General features: G+C 41.0%; 1 protein-coding gene across 1 annotated transcript; it reads right to left on the bottom strand.

Annotated features, from left to right (window-relative positions):
- Positions 1-1,961: 1,961 nt before the first annotated feature.
- Positions 1,962-14,294, bottom strand: sfrp5 (secreted frizzled-related protein 5). Its single transcript, XM_020601757.1, has 3 exons — positions 13,312-14,294; positions 6,550-6,627; positions 1,962-3,475 (listed from the first exon to the last, which is right to left on the bottom strand). The coding sequence occupies exons 1-3, from the start codon at positions 13,868-13,870 to the stop codon at positions 3,147-3,149; spliced, it is 966 nt and encodes a 321-aa protein (XP_020457413.1). The 5' UTR covers positions 13,871-14,294; the 3' UTR covers positions 1,962-3,146.
- Between the last annotated feature and the right edge of the window lie 7,863 nt (positions 14,295-22,157).

Raw genomic sequence — 22,157 nt, 5'->3', positions numbered from 1 at the left:
ACACACACGCACGCACGCACTCCTATGGGCAATTTAGAGACACCAATCAACCTAAGCTGCATGTGAGGCAACAGCGCTAACCACTGCGCCACCATGCCCTGAAGCTAAAACTGGAGTAAAGTTACAAAATTTAATATTCAATATTTGATCAGCGAATATTCAATCTTCATTGTTCGTAACTTATAAAGAAATAAAACTTCACTGATAAACAGATTTGAGGTTGAAAGAGATTTCAATGTTTGTATGTGTAAAAATAAATAATGTAGCCTAAATCTGATTTCCAGTGCTTACATTCAGGACTCATTAGTTCATGTCCCAAATGAACTTAATCACACAAGGAAAATATTTTTCTCAAATACTGAAAACAGTGGTTGTAAGCTGATCACGCCCATCTCTGGGTTTTGTCACAAGAAGCGTAGAAAATCACGAGCCTATGTCGAACAAGTGGGTGGGTGAGGAAAAGTATGTTTAATGAAAACACAAATCCAGCATTAACTCCTGGAATGTACAGGATAACTTATTAGGCTGAATATTTTCTACTGTGTGTGTGTGGGTGTGTGTGTGCTCGTGCACAGCTGATGGCTATTCAGCTGTGAAACCGAGCTGCTCATCAACACACTGCAGTAAGAACAGACAATGCAACCATTCTTTTACCGTTTGTGTTTATATGGTGACGATGCCCTCTGCATTATTTTTCTGTAAAGTGTGCACAAATGTTTCATGGAACTGATGTGTTTGAGCTGAAGTCTCACTGGAGGAAAGTGAGATGGCTTGTGGTCATATTTTCTGGAACACGTGTGTTTTTGTGTGTCACTGGTCCTTCATCAGCTATTTATTAACTACACTACGTGACCTTTGTGAAGGTGCTGATGGGTGTCTGTGGGACCCAGCTGAGTTTCTCCCCTGGCTCCTTTTGTCACCTTACTTTTTTTGTCTTCCTCCACTTTGAGCTCAATGATTTACCACATCTTTGTTTTATGAAAGCGACTCATTTTCCACTAGACCAGATGTAATCTGTTGCATGGGAGCTGGTTCTTCTCCGAAGGAGAGCTCCAAGAAAGCCATCTCCACCTATATGGAATTAAAATTTTTAGCTCAGTGTTCTCTGATAAAGGTGTCCCAGCACAGTTCTACCCATTACCCCTGTCTGCTCCTGTATCTGCCATTCTACAGTCTAGAAACAGAGTGTGCACCATATCCATAGAAATAGGTCATCACTCCACTGGTGCTCAGTTTTTTTTTTTTTTTTTTTTTTTGCAGTGGCTCATGTGTGCGTCTGGAGTGATTAGGACCGGGATGGTTTTGATAAAGTTGGGTGGTTACACTGCAGCCTGGTGTCTGTCTGCAGCACCCTTTATGCTTCAGCATTAAATACTGGTGGCTTTGTAGGCCAGGCTCTGTAAAGCTGAGGGCCTAGTGTGTGGATCTGGGCAATTTAGACATTGTACAGGCCGGTTTCACCGCTTTCCTCCTTTTGGAAGGAGAAATGAAGCTGCAGCACCATGTGCACTCTGACAGTATTTTATGTACCTTTTGTTTTACACTGCAGCACTATGCTCAATTTTCCACAACAATTTCAGCGTAACTTAAAAGGAATTTGTATTTGTTGTTCTTCAGATCAATGTGAAATAAAGATTTCTACTTAGATTTTTTTTTTTTCAACTGTTGGGTTGCTAAATGGAAAATTAGTGGAGTGTTTTCTACAATATGTTGAAAAATGCAGAAAAGGTTTTATGGCTTTTCGGGTTTATGGAAAATTAAACTTGTACTGTGTACTAAATATTGTGTGTATACACACTGTGTATGTACTTTTATCAACCAAGCAGCCGTTTTATACAGGTTATAAAGTCAAAAGATTTTTTTCATGAGTGTGTGTCAGTGATAAAGAAAGATCACATTTCAAAGAGACGTTCTTTATAAAAATTTCAACTATTTTATTTAACATTTTTGTAAAGCAAAGATGCATTTCAGTAACAGAACTACTTGGAGGTTAACTGAGAAGGAAATATTGTCAAAGTTAATTTTTGATCTTTTATTGCTATGACAACAGTGAATTCAGGAGCTATGTCTGTATGTCTGATTTCTGCTTTCATGCCATAAAAGTTTAACTGAAGCAAAAAAAAAAAAAGAGTGATAGTGAAATATAGCAAGTACCAGAGACGTATCAACCCAACACTGTTGGTTCTGTCCAGAGTCTGTTTTTCTCTCCTTTCCCTTTTGTTCTTCACTTGCTTTCAGGAAGATCTTCTCTGCCTTAACCTCGATATCTCTCCATTTCACAAAGCAAAAAAATATTCAAGTTTCCCTCTTCTAGGCCCAAAAACACTGTGCTGTACAGTCAGTGGAAGGATCATCCAGTCTGTCACCCCCTCTTGCTCCATTTTTCTTTCCCAGCAGGTATAAAAGGAGAAAAAGCCTAGTTTTCTAATTGTCTAGTATTCATTTGACTTACCTATTTATTTACATTACTAAAACATAAAAATAAGTGGATTACCTACATTTCTCTGCTTTGATGTTGTTCCTGGGAGCTCTGTGCCAGCATGTGTGCTGGCCCATTGCACAGCCCACATACTCTTGGGTCTTTTCAAACAAACAACCATCCCTTTCCATTCTTTGTCTATAGTCATTACATTGCCAAATACACTTCACGTCCAATAGTTGTCTCAAATCTGTAGTTTCCCATTTCTTAATACTATTAATGTTTCTGTAAGATATCATGCAATTGATTGGTTCTACACTATCAGTAAAAGAAAGTAGGATTAATGAGGATTCTATTAAATTGCAGGGAGTAGATCAAAATGTCTTTTATTTAGGAAGTAACTGATGTCACCCTAACTGTTCTAAGATCTGTGTTTATTTTGGACTTTTATTATTCGGACAGCGCTTCTGCTTTGTGGCTCTCCAACATTAACATGTATGATTCATCTAAGCAGATCAGAACGGCCCCCTTGACTACCTGATTCATATTAAAGCTGACTAAATAAAAGCTTGACCACCCTGCAACCCCTTATAGGACTATGTCATGGGCTGATAATAGATTTCCCAGAAATCTGGAGTTTGGAAACAGTTTATTGAGATGAGAGTTAGGATCACTTGTGGAGTGTCTAGAGTGATCATGGATTCTGTGAACAGTACAGCGGGCCACATCACTGGAAGACGGTGTGGTAGGTGGGACACTGGTGGGACTTCATGTACTTAATGGCAAACTTTAGCTCCTTGCTCTTCTTGTCCCACTTGTGAATGGAGACGAGCAGCAGTTGCTGGTCCACTTTGCGGCCCATGATGAGGAAGTTGGAGCCCAGGTTGTCCAGCTGGGAGCAGGGGCAGTTGGCACCATTCTTGATGTACAGGGTCAATTTCTTCAGATCTTTCTTCCTTAGCATGCCCTGCTTCAGCACTTTCTTCTTTTTTTGTGCTGCAATCAGCTTCCGGTCACCCTTCTCTTTCTTGACTTCCTTGATTTTCATTTTGAGGACTGAGGGAAGAGACAGACATTTTCTCAGTTCAACTTTGATTATATAAAACTGTGATATTTGCACACAAACTGTTAGTGTCATTTTTACTTCCCTGTTCCCTTATACTTTGACCAGCTGTGACATTTATTCTCTGTATGACCAACACTGAGCTCTGAGCTGTGCCAGAGAAGCAGCTATTTTACTCCTCTCCTGAGTATCATTATTTAGCCTCTCCTGCAGCATACACAAACAGCATCCTGTGTGTACGTTTGTGTCAGATGTGGGGAAAACCCATTAACCAAAATCAGGACATGTTTGGATTTACAACCAAACTTTTAAGCCATTTAATGCAAATCCAAGTAAAATCACAAGCTAGCTTTGGCAAATTGCAAATCAAGATGTGTTTTTTTAGCTACTAAGTGCTGCTCATTATGTGACATTGCCGCTCAAAACTTGACTTAAATGTTTTTTTTAGTCCTTACTTTTGTGACTTAAGTTTGCCTCCAAATATAAATACATATTTTTTCATGTTCCGATGAGCTAGTCACTTTGATTTTGACTGAAATCAAATGTAATCTGTTTTCTAACTTTTGTGTTTCTCCACTGGGATGTTGTGCATTTGTGTATTTTTAAGCAAAAATACAGAGCGGGTCATCCCTGTGCACTGTTTTCAGTATATTGGTTAGTTAATCAGGTACTGACTTGGATTTCCTGTTGAACCACATGTTTATAAGTTAATATTTTTTATGAGAGAGATTAAAATTGAATGTCTAAGCATTTGAGAGAGGAATTCTCTGGGTGAACATTTTGACAGGTGAAATTAATCATGTGCTGGGCAAAGGTGCAGGGTCGGTATGAAGAGCTGCTATGTACCCGAACCTTTTGGAAAACCGCCATTTCACTTCTTGCCTGCTTGTCTACAGTTGCATAAACATCCCTCAGTACACCAATACATACAGTATACAGTACATGCAAGTTGATAGCATGTTCAAGAAGGAATGTGTGTGTTGAGTTACATCTCATCTGCATCCTGATCCAACCTGAGTGTGTGTGCACTTCTGTGAATGAGTGCATTCATATATGTGTGTGTGTGTGTGTGTTCAGCAAAGATAGGAAAGCTACAATAATTTCCCTCTTTGCTGCACTTTGAATGCCCACCCATATTCTGTCAGTCACAAGTGCTCCAGCAGCGACGTACCGTGCCGCCTGGCCTGGATCCTTGTGACTACATGTGCACATGTCTTTATACTATCTCATGATTTTTAAAATGAGCACAGGGGGTGCAGAGGTAGAAGCAGATGAAAAGAAAAGGAGAGAGATATGCGCTGTCATTTTGAGGAGAAGCAGGCTTTATTTAGAAGGCAACCCTCCTCCTATGATACCAACCAGGTGTTTGCTGTGCACCCTGCCAGACACACACATCACGGCTCCTTTTCTTTTACACACTTGTCATTTGTACCATGCTGCTGGATGGTACAGAAAGGAATGTGGCGAGATCAGAGATCTAAAGTAGCCTGTAGCGAAACATGAAGTTCTAGATACTTTGAGGGTGAAAGGGGTCAGAAGATGAATAGGTAACAACATTCATGAGGTGTGAGATCCAGCTGCAGTCAGTCACCGCCCTATAACATAACACTGTAGAGCCGTTCTCGCCTTGATCTCCAAATCCATATACCACAGTTATCTTGACTTCTCTACTCACGTCTCATATGAACATCTCACATACATTCATAACCAGCAGAATGTCTGGCTTTCTGCTGTCATGTGCAATCATGAGTCATTCTAATGAACAGAATGTGTGTTGCTGTCTGATCTCTGAAACACCCTCAAGTTAAATAATAGAAATGTGTATGCTGAAATGAATTATAGGGGATGAGTCTACATTTTGGCTGCAGCTCAGTGTGAGCAATGTGTATTTTGTTGTTGATGGATGCTATGTATTGAGCGTTTATTAATTGCTGATTTACTGTATAATGGAGTCATGTTCTGTATGTCCATAACATTTTGGAGGTGGAGGAGGTGTGAAGAATTGCCAGAAAATAGATGATGACACTTTGTCTCCTGACATCACCTCTTTGGACACTACACTGTAAAGATATGGTTTTAAGCACCAGTCTGGCCACACTTCATTTTCAGTTCTCACTCATCTGTTCAGCAACATAAGCCATGTTCTTCATGAGTCTCCCAAGGTTATGAGTGTTTTTGGTCACCGTTTCTACTTGAATGCTCAGAATCCGACCAGATACATTACAAAGCAGTATATCATTAACTCCAAACGACTGGGGCAATAGTGCATACCAGCAGCAATTGAGCTGCTGCAGAGAAGGATGGGCCAAAAGTCTCGATGAGAAAGAAACAATAGAATAATTATGTTCTGGCTTTGTGCGCAGGCCGTTACTGTGGTGAAACTGGAAAATATAAAGCTTAGAAACTGGCACTGAATGGACAGCGGTGACTGGAAGCTGTTAAATTAATTTATAAGAAGGAAAGAGTTTTGTTGTCAGAGGGAATAGTGCAACATTAGTGTGTGTCCTTTCTGTTCATGTCCGTGTTCAGTTTGACCATTTCTTATAAATATTTGCACACATCTGCAGCCTAACAAAACACAGGTAAATCATAAAGCCAGGAACCTTTTTTTAATCTATCAAAAACGTACCTTTAAACTAACAATAAAAGCTAACATTGCACCGTATCTTTAATGTTTTCTGGTGTCAGTGTCGTTTTCTTTTTAAAAACTAAGACTTTTAGAAAATCCATAACTTTTCATGCTGATAAAGAATTGTCTGCATAATGTTTTAATGTTGGTGGTATGTGTGTATGAGTACCAGAAATGTAGCAGTTGTAGTCCAGCTAGTACTTTGACTAGCATACAAAAAGTAATGTTACTAGAATACTGGTGGTGGATGGGTTAAAAGCATAAACTGCCGTAAAGCTTTTAGTGTAACTTTCTCAAATTCCAAGACAAAACAATTTTCTACAATGTTCTTGATGCCATTTATTGTACTTGTGTCATCTTTTTCCCCCCTCATGGGATTATTAGCTCATGAAACTGAACCATTTGCATGTCTCACTCTTTTTAATTGCTGGTACTTACCAAAGTCACTAGCGCAGTAATGCTCCATGATATTGTCTGCTTTCAGCTCATTGTCACATGGAGGGCACACCTTCGACACTGGAGAAAAAAAAAAGGGGGGGTTATTACCAAAATAAAATCACACTTCAGTTGGTGCTGTTAAGGTCAGATTAGCTAATAACTAATGGCTGAATTGTGGTCATTGTTAGTCTGGTTCAGCCAGCAAAACCAAAGCCTTGTCAGTGGTAAACCGTTAAGCCCTAAGCACCTTTCAGGCACTTCTCTGCAGCCCCACTCTTCTTGTCAGAGGTCATTTGCTGCGGCGTGAATATATGGTCCAGCAGGCTGACTGATGTTTGCCCTGCAATTACACTGGAGAAGCCGTTTTTATTTTGGCCGCTGTATATTTTGGTGGTGCAGGCGTGGTCTTGGCTGTGTAGAAAGGTAAACGTTGCATCGGGAGCAGCTCCACGTGGTAAAGAGTGATTCAGCATACAGACACAACCAAACACTTAGGCCACACAGCAACCAAACATTGTGAAACAGCATGGGAAAACCAAAGCAACAAGTTCAGTTTAGTTTTACGATGAAATGTGTGGCTGTGCCTGCTTTGCTCGAAAGCATGTTTCGCTTTAGCAACTGATTTGTGATTTGATTGTTGCTACTCTGTGTGCATACACTGGAAAATAAACATGAAAAACAGAAGCAGTACATGAAGTCTTCTTTTAATTGTTGTTTCTGCATGAGTACCTTTATGTATACAGCATAACCGTAAATTCAGAAGTCTGGCCAATTATCATGACAAATATCGTTTCTCCCATTTTACTTATAAAACTTGTTTTCAAAGCCCTGTCTCCTTTTTTGTCCAACACACACGGACATGCTTGATCCTTCCTTGCAATTTTACCCAAAGGCTCTTAAATATAAAACTTTATTATGATAATTATTGCATAAACTACATGTAATCTAGACAGCTTTTGGCTGTACACATCTAATATCACTCCACTCATCCACAACACAGCCATGGGCCAGTCAAGAGAACAAGATATAATTTAAGGAGTCAGAAAGAGAAGGATGTGGTGTAGAAATCTTCCCCACTCAAATGTATACCTCCAGGGCAGAGAAATATGATTAGACAAAACTTGTCTGAAAGGAAAACACCACTGACCTTTTGCTGGCTAAGCAGCCTCTTTCAGGGAGATAATTTTTTTTTCCTGTCATTCACTTACCACAGTATTCAAAATATATTCAAATTTCTCTCCCCAAAAGCTCACTGTCTTCTCTCTTTTCCTCTTTGCCTCATTCTTACAACCACACACTAATGCAACCCAAGCCCCTGGGTTAAAAGTCAGGGGTCAAAGGTTATCACCCCAGCCCAAACTTCTCTGTCTGGCCAGATAATGAGAGGGGTCAAAGGTTAGCATGCTTCGCTGATCAGGTCATGGGGAGGTAAGCCCCCGAACCACCGATGAGTGTATGTATGTGTGTGTGTGTGTGTGTGTGTGGACGTCAGAGAGAGTTGAACCATGTTCTTGTGGAGCGCCTGCCAGTTTTCCTCCTCCGAGGGTTCCCATGCTTTCACAGGCAGGAGACCTGTGAGGACTACAGGGTCAGGCCTTTAATTGTCTGGTGCTGACATGAAGACTGGTGCAGGAGCATGGAAACACACACACACACACACACACACAGCTCATGAGATGCCAAAACTCTGGATTTGTTCTGAATGATTCCCTTGAAGCTGTTACATCTTATTCAGACTCCACAGTAATTCATTCTGGTTTCACAGGGGTGGTATGTTGGGAGGAGGCCCAGCTGTGCTGAAGCCAGAGCATGTGTTAGGAGAAAGCACTACCTCCATGAAACTTAGTTGAGCTTGGATCGAAAAGCAACATTTGGATGCTGCTGAGAAATCAATTAAGTGATGACTGGCCTCATTCCACTCTGGTCCCTGTCGGGGAACTCGCCCTCACTGTTCTGGTGCGGATCACTGCTGCGTGGCTTCATGACATTTCATTCTTTTTCCTGGAGACATTTGTATTCACCAAATATTTTGACATGAGGTCATTAATATATTTTTGCCATCATCTCAAAAGAAGTATTAGAATGTTTTTACCATGCTACTGTATGTGATTAAACTGTGAAAACTATGTTCCTTCTCTGGTTGTCTTTAGACGAGACTCTTTGTGCAGATTTTCTTCATTGGGTTACTGCAATTACAGACACTTCAGCATTTTAAATCACAGTGAAGAAGGTTATAATATTGTCACACAGAGCTGTAGTTGTGGAGGATGAGGAGGCTGGGACTCCATGACTGTATGTAAGAGGAAAAGGATGATGGGAGCAGGGTGAGCAGGGAGGTGTCTGTGCGGAAGCCTTGTTAATTTTCAAACAGCAAGAAATGATGTATGGCAAGAGTCCTGTAAATGAACTGCACAACTTTGCTTGGTCATAGTGTTGAGATTAATGTTGCTCTCTCCATTTCAGTCCCTCTCCCCTGCTGTATCTTTTATGTCTTGTCCTCTTCTCATTGTCTTTTTGTCCTGCCTTTCACACACCCTGGTTTCAGTCTTATTCTTAACAAATTAGGAAGCTTATTAAGAGCAGCAAAATGCAAAAATGAACCTCTTCAGTATTACAGTAGACTTGCTTGAAAATGGTTTTGAAGTTAATTGTAAAAAGTAAATAGCCAAATAATGGCATAGTTTTGGAACTGAAGGCTTGTTGTACTGTAATTACTTGATGCAGTAGAAAATTATGGTGTGCATTTATTTAACTTGCACTTTCAACAACATAAAGCGAAGGTCATCACTAAAACTGAAAGAGCAACAGTGCCTTTGCCAGTCCCAGTTAATTCATTAAAAGACATTCAAGAATCCCTCTCATGCCTTCTGTTGAAAACACAAACACTATAACAAATTTTATAGTTGGGTGGAAGATTACTTTCATTAAGTGCAAAGTTACATGCTTCTGCCCATTTTTCATCTCTCTCTCTCTGTCTCACACACACACACACATTCACACACACACAGTGTTTGTTCATGTAAAACAGCCAGAACTAACAATACTGTCATCCTATCCTGACTCAGGTCTTGGACCTTATCCCCTGCAGCCTGAGCATCACACTGACTTTTATGGGAAGAGCTTTCCGTTTCAAGTATGCGTGGGTCACTATCTCATGCCTCATTTGTGCCCTTTAAGTTATGAGCAGCAACACTTATGACATAAAACGGTATTGTGCCGGCGATGAAATGCAGCGTGTGATTTATGTTGGAGGGCCTAACATCTGTTTAAATGCAGCATGCAGAAAGACAGAGGAGGACTTAAACATGGCCTGCAGGCAGCCCTCTGGGCCCCTAAAACACAGCACGCTCCTTGCGTCTATAGGAATCCTATACAGAGGAGAAAATAACATTCTGAAAAGGTCTAGGCAGTCTTCCATGCACACAACATTGGATCACATTTTCCCTTTCATATAGAAGCCAGGGCCACATGAGTAGCACCCATTGTGCTGCTGGGGACCTGACAGTGCTGCCTGTCTCCTTTACCCATGGTTGTAACTTACCCTAGCCACATCATGGCAAAGACAGACAACATCTTTCATACTACACACTTTCAAAGATGTTCACTGGACAATGTGCATAATGTCTTGAAATACATTTTCTGTAGAAACATGCAATTTAAATTATGGCATCTGTGCACTCTTGCCTACATTTTTAGAACCGCATAACTGCTGATTTGAAGGTAGCATCATTAATCCACCTCAGACTGCCTTTTTTTTTGTTGTTCTGTGGATGCCTGGGCCCTCTTTTGTCAACAGTCTGTGTGTTTTCCCTGGTATAGCATCTACAGACTTGCATTTTATATAATCGCAAGCCATGACCACACACACATGCAGGCACGAGCTATAGCACATGCACACACACACACACATAACATAAATCATCCGCATGCACAGCCTGAGCTCAGGTGCTGGTGGTGTTCTTCTCTAGTTCGGCTATGACAGAGAGGTGGAAATCGAATCTAACTCTGTACTGTTAGTTTCCACAGGAGCCCTCGAACCGTGCTATATCATGTAATTGCAAAATAGCTCCGATTTCACCGGGGCCACCCCGACAGTGAGAGCAGCAGGTAGAACAGCGCTTAATTTACATGACTGACCCAACTCCCTGAGATTCATCTGGATTACTTCAAGAATCCTCATATGATCCTGTGTGAAGAGTATCATCTGTGTCCTCAAACAAAGAGGGTTTCCAGGAAATTCACTTCTAAAGTTCTTTGCTGAAACGTCTTTTTATTATTGCTGGCTGTGTGTGTGTGTGTGTGTGTGTGTGTGCATACATGTGTTTGTGTGGGTGCTTATGTGTAAAAGCTTGTCCTCGGGATGGCCTCATCGGCACATCTGAGACTCTCTGGTTCTTAGCAAAATGTCAGTGACTGGGCCTTCGGGCTAGAAGTAATACGGGTTCACCCTCAGTTTCAAAAACACACACACACATTTACACAAGCACGCCCCTGAATTGATTTTTAAATGTACCAATATTCATTTTTTCATTTATTCTTTATTTCTATTCAACATGTTTGGTCTAATTGCTTAGTAACAAAGATCCTTCTATATTTGCACTGATCTCACGTCACTATCTGTAAACTGTTTTGCTTCTGATCATTATTTGATGAGATAAGATCAACAAACAGTTGTCTGTTGGAGGAGATGACAGATGAAGTTTAACCTACTTCCTTTTCAGGGAGCATGTAAAAGAACGAGTTATAGCCTTGCAAAGCCAAAATGTCACATAGTTGATACAAGTCCTAAAATTACACAACAGCCATTTCCCTAATGGAATAAATCAGTTCTGCATGAATTCACTAGAGAAACTGCCAGTGATCTTTTTCCACTTTTGGTCATTATGGTGTAGATAGTTCGATATTATTTTGCTGTGAACATTAATAATAAAAAGCAAAGATATGTCAAACAAGTCCTTGTGATTTATATGACTAAAACGATTATTGCTTTTCATTTTAATGCTTTAGTAAATTTGTATAACAACTCCATGAAGGAACATTTCAACCAAAGCAGATGAAAAATTGAGATAAATAGTTAAAGGCAAGAAGTGGAATAATGAGAAGAATAAACCTTTTTCTTTGAGTCTTTATTGAAAGCAGAGAGGCGGACGCTTTTTCTGCTGCAGGAAGCAGCTTTTCTCCTCATCTACACGCCGTCTGCCTCTCGCCCTCTTCCCTCTCCTTTCACTTGTCTCCATTCAGCTCTCTCAGGGACAATCAGACTTTAGCTGCTACCATTCTCTCCCTGCCTCTCTTGTTTGGTCATGCCCACTAATTAGTGGGAGCTCAGTAATTGGCCTTCTAGCTAATTGGCCTCCTGGCTGCCAGACCCAACAATGACTGGGACACAGTGGGGACAGTCCCCCTTCACTGTCTAAAGACTCTCATTGACTCCCTTTATCCCCCTCTCAGAGCTGACTGCTTTTGTGAAAAGGCTGCTTAAGTAGTTGTGGTGCACACACATCTATTTCTCTGTATTTAGTTCCCACTCACCTTACTCACTGTCGGCCCATCTGTCCTTTTACTCATCTGCTTTGAAAACCTATATTCTATATGATTAAAAATCATTATCTTCCATTTTTATGTGATTTTTTTTTTTTGTGTAGTAGTTTTTCTTCTTATTTCATCCACCTTCGGTTAAATCGTTCATTTACTGACACTGTGCAGACCATGCATGTGACTTGTGCGCATGACTTTAAAGTAAGACATTCTCCATTCTCTGTTAGTGTGACTGATTTGCTCTTGACGGATGCTTACTGATAAAGCCATGTGTGTGTATGCATGTGCATGTGTGTCACCTTTCAGTTAAGGTGTGTTTAACATCACAGTGCATTTATCTTAACTCACTGAGCGATCTGGCCACCAGACTCTCTCAGTCTCCTGTCTCTCTCAGTCTGTCTGAGTCCCTCCCCGAGGCATATGTAGATGTAAGGGAGCACTCCTGAACTGTCCACCTTTTCAAGAACCTTCCCCTGTAGCCTCTTCATGCTCCCCTCTCCCTCGCTGACCTCCTCTGGATTGTCTCTGACTTAAACTTTCATGAGAGGAAACCACATGAGCCTCCCAGGCATTGTCAGACTTTCATTGTTTCTGACTCATCTGTCTTAGTGATGCTGTTAGTGACTCATGTCACTACTGTAAGTCCTGATATTTGTAATGCAGAAACAAACTAAGCTAACTAACCTCATTATTTTTTCATTAATATTTTTTTAAATAACTTTTCCATTTGTGTTTGCACAAAATAAGTCAGAATGCAGCAATAGGTACATTTTTAATGACAAATTTCATTTTTAACAGATGTATTGATATTGCCTTTTGTTATACTTCCAAATTAAAAACTGTCTTTACAACATAATCAATGTTTTGAACAAGTTATTAACAATCAGTACAACAAGCTACAATATCCTTGTTATGCTGGAAAGACTTTTATTAAAGTTATATTTGTTTAGGCACCCTAGAAACTGAAGTTAATGTGATTACTGATCTTGTCACATAACATTAAAAATTTTGAAAAGACAATTTAAAAATGCCATGCAAACATGCGGCCAAAAACCAATTTTATCTGCTGAATAATGACTTCTTTACGAAGTGTTAAATATTAAATGTAGGTTATTCATATTGTTGTCGCCTGTTAAATTGTTATGTGTGTTGTTGCTTTTAACTTGTGAGTAAATGAACAAACGTGCCTATCAGAGAGGATGCATGTGCCCATAGCTGCCCTACCTGTTGGCGGTGTCACGTGGTTCTCGGTGTACTGCATAGGGATGCAGAGGTCATTATCAATGGGGAACTTATCGCAGGTCAGCATCTCCGGCCAGGGAAAGCCATAGGACTCCATCATTGGTGCGCAGCTGTTCCTCACGGCCTCACACAGCGAGCGGCAGGGATAGATGTGCCTGTCCAGGCACACTGGCGCAAACAGTGAACACAGGAAGAGCTGGGTATCAGCATGGCACCGTTTTGCCAACAGGGGCACCCAGCTGCCTGCCTGCTGCTTGACTTCTGCCATGGTCTCATGGTCTAGGAGGTTGGGCAGCCTCATCGTCTTGTAGCCCACATTGTGGCACAGGCGCAGGTCAGCTGGTATGTCCACACACTGGGGCTGCTTGGTGTAGAAACGACCATTGTGGAAGTTGTCCGACTGCCAGCTGTAGTAATCGAACTCATCTGTAGCCGAAACAGTGAGGAGGAAAAGGAGGAGGGAGAAAAATGACAGGCCCAGTGCCAAGCTGAAAGAACCCTGGGTTAATGCCCACCTGGGGCTCTTTTGTCCGTGCGCCATATCTCTCTGAGCTCAGACCAACAATTCAAGAAAGTTGTATCCAAAGTCTCCAAAGTAACTCAGTGAAGACAAAATGCAGAGAGAGGAGAGGAACAAGTGGGGCAGGCGCACAAGATGTAATCCCCCTTTTTTCCTCCTGAGTATGGATGCGGCGTATTTAAAACAAAAGAGTTTAATTCCCTTCTTCCCTGGAGAGTCAGCCCTCCATGAAACACCTCCCTGTATGTGTGTATGTGTGCCTCAGGTAGTGTTGTAGGAAAGCTGTAGTCAAGGAAGGGTGAGCACACAAGTAGAACTGCTTATTTTCTAACTTTTCCTGTTAATAAGTTCTCACTCTCCTTCCCTGTCTTCCTTTTAGAACTCTCTCCAGCCCTCTCTTGCTCTGTCTATCAGACTGTAGCTGTAATAGGAGTCCCTAGATTTTTAAAGGCAGTGCCAGCAGCTCTCTGCTGCTGTCTGCCCCCTATTAGGCTCCCAGACCACTCACCTTCCTACTGGCCTCATTTGGACTCACTCACAACAGCCGGAACCAATCACAACTCTGGGGGAGGATCCCACTAGCCCACTAGGACACTCCTCCTGTCCCTTATCCCCTCAAAACCCCTCCTCTAGGGCAAGTTAACATGAGAAAGAGAAAACTGAGGACAATCTCTGGCAACTTTCTCCAGCTGTACTTTTATAACTCTAACATGCTCAAGATTCTGTGGTTAGAAACACACCCAGTATTGTCACACTTTGATTCATGCTTGACAGACTTTTATAAACATTCTGTCCCTCTTACATTTACACATCAGAGGCTCAACAAGCTCTGTGCACATCGCTCCATACATTATATATCATATCTGCTTGGCATTCAGGTCTGCCCTCATGGAGGGTGTCCTTGCATCATGCAGTTGATTTACTTTAATGCTTTTTCTTGTGGGCTGTAAATTCAGGCTCATACAAATGATTGCGCTGTAAAATGTTTGCTTACAGGAGCAAGCTGACATTTTATCATCTCATAGCAGCATTGTCAGGACACAGTTTGGTTACCTCTGACACTAAGATGAATTATTTTGAATTATTATTATTATCTGTATCGGGCAGTACAAACAAGGAGACTAGGAAAGTGTGCATGTGGGAATGTGTGTTTTGCAAACTGTTCGAGGTATATTTGGATGAGAATGTGGGACAGTATTGTTTTTTTGCCTGTAGCATAGAAGATAAAATTCCAGAAACAGCAGTAAGTCCATAAAGGCTAATTCAATGAGATGAAATCAAATAGATAAAACATGTGGCTTGATATCAGGCGACCGAGCACATCAATAAAACCTTCAAGTCCACGTTATCCAACCACCAATATAACTTTGTAGTGTCTTGACCACACTCACTTATTCACAAAGCCAGAGAACTAGGAATTAGATAACTGTACCATCTCATTTTTATTTTTTAATGGTTGCAGAGTGAATTTTCTGCAAGCAAAGTAAACAAGCTCAGTCTTTTCTTGGAGCTTTCCCGACCTGCAACATGGAGAGATGAGATGGCAGTGAGCTGACGTCGCCTCATGTTGTCATAATCACTGAAAGTATGGTGGAGTGGATATCAACCACTATTTTGGTTTTGATAAGGTTATCACCTAATTTACTATATTTCCTCACTTCCTCTCCTCAGTCACTCTGCTCCTGCATTTCATTCATCAAAGTGTTGTGTTATTCTGCTCTGGTAACCTTTGCACCACAGCTAATCAATATTACCCACAGCTAAAAATCGGTGGACCTTACTTTGACATGAAAAGGCGGTGAGGTTGCCTTTTCCTCACTTTCTCGTGAAGTATCTAGTGCAGTGGTGACCTATTTTGAGATCGTTAACGTTTCCACTTGATACAGGCATAGTGTACTCCCTTGGAGTTGATAACAAAAGTGTCTTTCATGGTAATCAATCAACAATGGATGTCTCCCCTTGTTCTCCTTCCCCTAACTGGCCCCTGTGGCCACCAGCCAATCAATTCCACTCTTCAGCTTCCAGTCCTCTGATTGGACAAGGGCTAAGAGATTAGGTCCAGCCTGTATTGTTGGGCCTAAAGGTTTAGCATGATTTGAAAAGGGTGTCTCTCAGTAATCTGTGTGTGTGTGTTTGGTGATGGTGGTGCTGCGTATGTATGGCTGTATGTGTTCTAAAGAGGAAAGGCTCCAGGGTGTGGGTGAGGTGGCCAGCCGCTCAGTTATGTCCTCCAAGCAGAGTCTGAATTGCAAACCACACAAGACGATGGAGAGAGTGATAGACAGCATTAGTGTGTGTTGCATGCTTCTCTCTGCATGAACATGTACACAAACTCCAGGAACTATTTCTCAGTAATCTATTACTTCAATTTTAAGTCAGTGTGTCCCATAAATACTATAGTTTTAATGTCATTTTCTCTGCAGACTGTGAACTATTAGAGGCATAACCACTAAAGAATTCACTGCAATAATAAAAAATCACTTTTATCAGTTTTCAAGCAGCAAAAGTAATGCTTATAGTAGAGCACAGAACCCTGAGTGATTAAGGCTTGTTGGGTAAGTCCCCCTATATTCGACTTGTTTGCAAACATTTCTAGCAGACTCAGTGAGTCCACAGACTTACAGTGGCTAAAGATCCATAATCCTACACACAAACAAACAAACAAAATCAGCAGAGAGCTTTAGTTTTCCATGAGTGTTGCAGGGCTGCACAGAAACTGGCAGCTTGAGCGCTACCAGGAAATATCAGGCTCATGGTTATGACTATAGTTTCTGCCTCAGTTCAGCTTGTCCGCTGAGCCTTAGGCATGGAACTGCCTTAAGGGAAGGAGGTGGGGGTCTATTACACATAGTTGCTGAAATGTGATGAAATAATGTTGGAAGACTTTAGCACCACACAGTCACATAGTGCTAAACCCTGAGATGCCTGCCACACCAGGCAGCAGTGAAGAGAAATGCTGACAAGTGTTTGCTCTCTACTGTCTTTGGCCCTCTTACGCACAAATTCACTGTCACCTCAAGTATTTGTTGCTTGATGTTTGCTTTTTCTCTCTGTCTGTTTCCATGTTCGCTCATGTGTTTGTCTCTGTTGTTTCAGCACTGGATGCTTCTTCCTGAGATGTCAGAGCTGACACATGGGGTCAGAAGGTACGTTTGGTCACACAATCACACAGACAATTTCTTATCCCTCCCTCTGCCCGCCCACCACACACATTCAGGCACACACACACTCTCACGCCTCCCTTCACTGTCAACTTGGACCCTTACAACTGGCTTCAGCTTCTCTTAGTTGGAGTCTTTGTAAAGGCGCTTTGACCAGATCACCGTCATGGAGCCCAATGTAAAGAGACAGAGAGGAGAAAGGGAGACCCAAACTGGGGCACAGAGCTTTTTTTAGTGCCTGTGTGTGCATCTTGTCAGGTTCCAGTAAAAACCTTTGTGCGATGGGAGACTTCTTCTCGGTCGTGTGACACATGTATACATGCACTTATAAACACAAACAGCAGCATACCAACAGACTATTATTGTAACAGGGCCAGAGATGATAGCTCTGGTCAACATTTTGACTAAAACTTGCTACCACGGTGCTAGAATTCACACAGTTGGTATGTCAAGAAATCAGGACAAGAGAAACATCTATGTGAGTACAACCCCCTGGAGAAAATTACTCTTCACGTGCCTCTTGACAAAGCACAGTTGTTTAGTTGAGTTGTCAAAAACTGAAACTATTATTGTCTTATTTGGCTGACTTTATTATAAGCTGGACAAAGTTAAGAGCAACATTTTCCTTTGAAATTTTTAACTCTCGATCTGTATAGTTTTAAGAAAATCGAATGGGATCAGTTCAAAGTGGAGATTAGATTTGGACTGAAGATTAAACAGAAGCTCAGCAGATGCCGCAGTGAAGCCTCACTGAAGTGTAATAGAGTTTCTTATGTGAGGAGTTAAACAAAAGTTAAATGCTGTATGTGAGATACTGTACAGCTCAAGATTTGTTTGTGTTATTACTGTTTGTAATGTGAACCCAAATGTGACAGACTCGTATGTTTAGGCCATGACTACAAGATCTGCTGTGATTTATGAACTGTGTTAAACCATTTCCTGCCATGTATCTGTTTACTGTTTATGTGTTTAGTGTTCCCTCTGCTTGTCTTTCAACATTTCATTCCAAATATGTCAGTGAAGACAGTGGAAACCAATTTTTCCTCTTCACATTATCCCTTCTTTGTAAATGTGTGTGTGTATCCACATACCAACCTTGTTGTTGGTGGTCATCAATTAAAGATTAGACCTCACCTCTGTTGAGAAATAGAGAGATAGGAGTCTCAGCAAATGAGGAAGGATTTTCCCATATCTTAGTCAAAGATCACATGGTGGCATTTTTGGCTGATGGGAGAAAAGGTCTTGGTATTTATGTCAGCCTTCAACAGTCTTTTTAGAAAGGTCTCTCACTGGCTGGCCTGCCAAAAGCCAAACCTTTTATCATTGTTTTATTAAATAGATTTGCCGATTATCCTGAGATTATAGCCTCTTCTGTGTACCTAGAGCACGTGTGCCACAATAAGAAAACTCACAGTGGTCTCTTTCTTAAAATGAGCTGGAACAAGTGAGGGACAGCATCTAAATGTGTGCACAACTGATGGTTTGTTAAATGAGTGTCTTGTGGCCAGCATCTTAGAAACTGTCTGATACATTAATCAGGCCAGTGACACCATGGAGCTGCATATTTGTACATTCTTCCTGCACAGTTTTGTCATTTAAATAAATCCTCACAAGGTCAAATTCACAACCTTCCACATTTATCATAACATAATTATTCTGACACAAAGTCAAAAGCAAAAGGGCTTCTTTTCATTGGTGCCACTGCAATAAAACATCTGGTTGTTCTCCAATAATGCATTTTAAGGACATGTGACAGAATTCAGGGTTATTCTAGTGAACGATCAAAATATCCAGTACAACTTATCTTAGTGTAACTCAGGCAGACAAAACAGCTCAAGTTCTTTTTTTTTTTACAAAACTGACTGAAATCGTTGGTAAAATTATGTTTACCCATCTTAATTTGCATTTATAACAGTGTAATAACTATTGAATATTACAGAAATCCTAATATGTAAATAATGAAGATAATGCAACATGCACATTCCTACACAGAAGACTGGGGTTATTCTATTACTAATGTTCTTCTATAGCAGCTGCTGTATGTTTTAGCTGTCCTTGAGCACAGCACATAATGCGAGCCATTAGTGGCCAGCAGCAGTAGATGACTGCGAAGTACGAATGAATTTTGCATAGCTGAAAGAATGTGACATATTGCGTAAGACCGCGTCTCCACGGCGAACCCTGCCCAGATAAATGAAGGTAAGAACAAACTAGTTAATTGTTAAGTACAATGGTGCTTTTCACCAATCCAGTGGGCAGACATGCTACTGTACTGTGTCAATGGAAGAACAGCAGTCTCACTTTGGCAACAAGACCACTGTTCCAAACCACTTCATCTGTTCTCTTCCAGTCTGGTTACCATACACCTCAGACAACATAAACTTTGGAATAAGAAAAGCATAATTCTCTCCTCTCGCTCACTTAGTCACTCTCTCTCTCTCTCTCGTGCACATTACCCCACACATACCAATTTGCACCGATGAAAAATGCCAAGGGCGGACCACCTGGATGTTCCATGCCTGGTCAGAGGAAAATCTTCCTGTCTTCATCAATGAGGCGCAGTGTGCAGTGTGCGCTCTGTCCCACTCACATATCACATCCATTAGACAGGCATGTGTTGGGTTAGCTCCAGGGCAGTGCCTGCTGCTCCGCTAACTGAAGTCCCATTCAAGGTAATATACACCAACTCAACCAATTTCGCAGGTGCAAAAATGTGTAACAAGGAGAACCTGAAACATTATTGTACCATACAGTTGATCCCTGGGTGCGTTTAGCAGTGCAGAAAGGTCTGTTTTACAAGCCCGGAAACTCTTGTGTTGAGAATGAAAAAGCAATAATGTGCATGAGGGCTTCTTGAACCTTTCCACTTAATGACCAGGCACCCACTTATAGCTACGCACTGGAGACACTGTTTCCAAAGAGAAGCAAAATAGAAACAACAAAAAGCAGGTATGCATTATATTTCCATCTATTGTTAAAAAGAAAAATTAGCTGTCAATGAATCAGCATAACCCATGACACCAACACTGAAAATGAATTAACATCAGTATTTTAAATGGAATCATCATTCTTCAGTTTAATGAATTTTTTGTTTGTTTTGTGTAAAACAGTTCAGTTTATTAAAACAAATGTGTTTCTTCAGTATTGCTACTTAACTGCTGCATGATTACATCGGCCATTTTTGGCTCCATTCACTGGTCAACTCCAGTGAGTCAGCAGAGTCTGACTCATTTGCAAAGGTTCTTCCAAAATATGGAAGTGCTTCAAATCATCAGAAAACAAAATGGTGGTTTGGACACTGTGTAAAGTTTTGTTGGCCTATACCACAGCAGCACTTGCACTGTGGCTGCTATTTAGAATTTCCACTGAATTATTGTTTAAGAAAATGGCTGGGCTGTGTTCACCTCCTGATCTTTTATACAGTCTGTGGTTCTTGGGCTTGGAGGAAAATTAATTGTTTAGATTAATAGACTAATCCGTAAAATGGTTGATAGGTTAATCGACAGAAAAGCAGTCATTAGTGGCAGCCCTAGAATTCACATGGCTGAGCACCGAAACAGATGTTTTGGTATGACTGCCTTATATTTCCAACCAACTAGCATGTTTTACATGATTGGTGAATTAAAATTAAATGTATTTTTGTCATTCTGGACCAGTAGAATCCCATGAAATGTCCCCACATAGGGAACTTCAAGTAAAGAAAGAAAGCACACTTGTCCCATTTGTCACAAGTCTGTTGCTGAAATAATGGAAAGTGAGTTAGAGAGATACAAGAAAGTCGAGTGTCAATCAACACCCACACGGCAGACATTAAAGCTCTTTATACGCCCTAAGATTTTATGATATGAAGCAATAGTTTCAACGGTTACTATGAGTGCACTTATTAGAAGATCCAAATTAAGCAAGTAAGACCATAATGTCTCCTGGAAACAATTGTCTTAGAATTTGTAGAGAGAGGTTGGAACAAGGGTTCTTTGGGGTCCAGTATCTTGTGGTAATGCATTGTAAGATGCTTCATCATTGGCTTCAGCCTCCAGTTAGGTGGTTTCCTACTTGGCCTACAGTAATAAAAGCCATCCCAGTGTGTCTGTCTCATGCTCTGTGAGCCAGAAGCCCCTGGTTGGATGACCTGTCTCGACGAGGTGAGAGAACAACCTGAGCAGCTGCTGTTCCTTACTAGTAGAAACCGACTCTACAGAGTGCCAACTATTATACAATACATGCTGCTTTTGGATGGAATTACAATACTGCTTCTACAGTGGCACTGTCAACAGTTCCCAGACAAATATTTAAGACTGTGTGTGTGTCCCTCTGTGACATGCCGCTTTAGATTAGCAGGCTAAACTTCGTACTTACTGTAATTAATCTAAATCCATCCAGATGGGAATGGTTTCAGATTCATATACTACAAGGAAGAGCTATTAGACTCTGTATCCTTTGAGGCTTTTCTCTCATTCTCTTGTTCTTTTTGGTGGCAGTACAAATGTCTTTCTCATGACAAGCAGGTGCTGAATCACAAGGCAGCTCTTCTCCTTCCTCCATTTAATCAGATCCATTCTGCACAGACACTGTTTCTGTTCCTCTGTATGTCTTTATTTTTTGGCATGTGTTGCTCTTTATGATTACCCCTGACCCTAACTTTGTGTGATCGTCTTTGTCACTGTGTTCTGATTATTGTTACAATATGGTTGCACTTTGTGTCACTTGACAGAATTTCCAAAAAATAGACTCTGGCTTTCCTGTACCTCACAGCTGTGGTCCTGTATATACAGTACAGCTTTTTATAGCACTAGCTGTTTCTATTGGATACAGCACAGACATTAGCCATGGTACTGTGAAACTAGGAACAAACAGTAACCACTTTGTTCTGTCTTTACAAACTCCAATATTCTCAGAACTAAAAATACAGATTAATAAATAAAGACTGAAATTTCTTTACCTGGGAATAAATTTGACTATGGGTTCAGTTCTTTTTATTTCTTGTTTTCCAGTTGAACAAATTCAAAAAGGTGATTTTTTTTCCTGACAACTGTGGAAAACATCATCCATCCATCCATCCATCCATTTTCCTCTGCTCATCCAGGACCGGGTTGTGGGGGCAGCAGTCTAAGCAAAGATGCCCAGACTTCCCTCTCTCCAGACACTTC

Source organism: Monopterus albus, unplaced genomic scaffold (assembly GCF_001952655.1).
Source record: "Monopterus albus unplaced genomic scaffold, M_albus_1.0 scaffold52.1, whole genome shotgun sequence".
NCBI lineage: Eukaryota > Metazoa > Chordata > Actinopteri > Synbranchiformes > Synbranchidae > Monopterus > Monopterus albus.
Note: the sequence above shows the minus strand (reverse complement) of the source record. Positions and strands in the feature narration are given on the sequence as shown.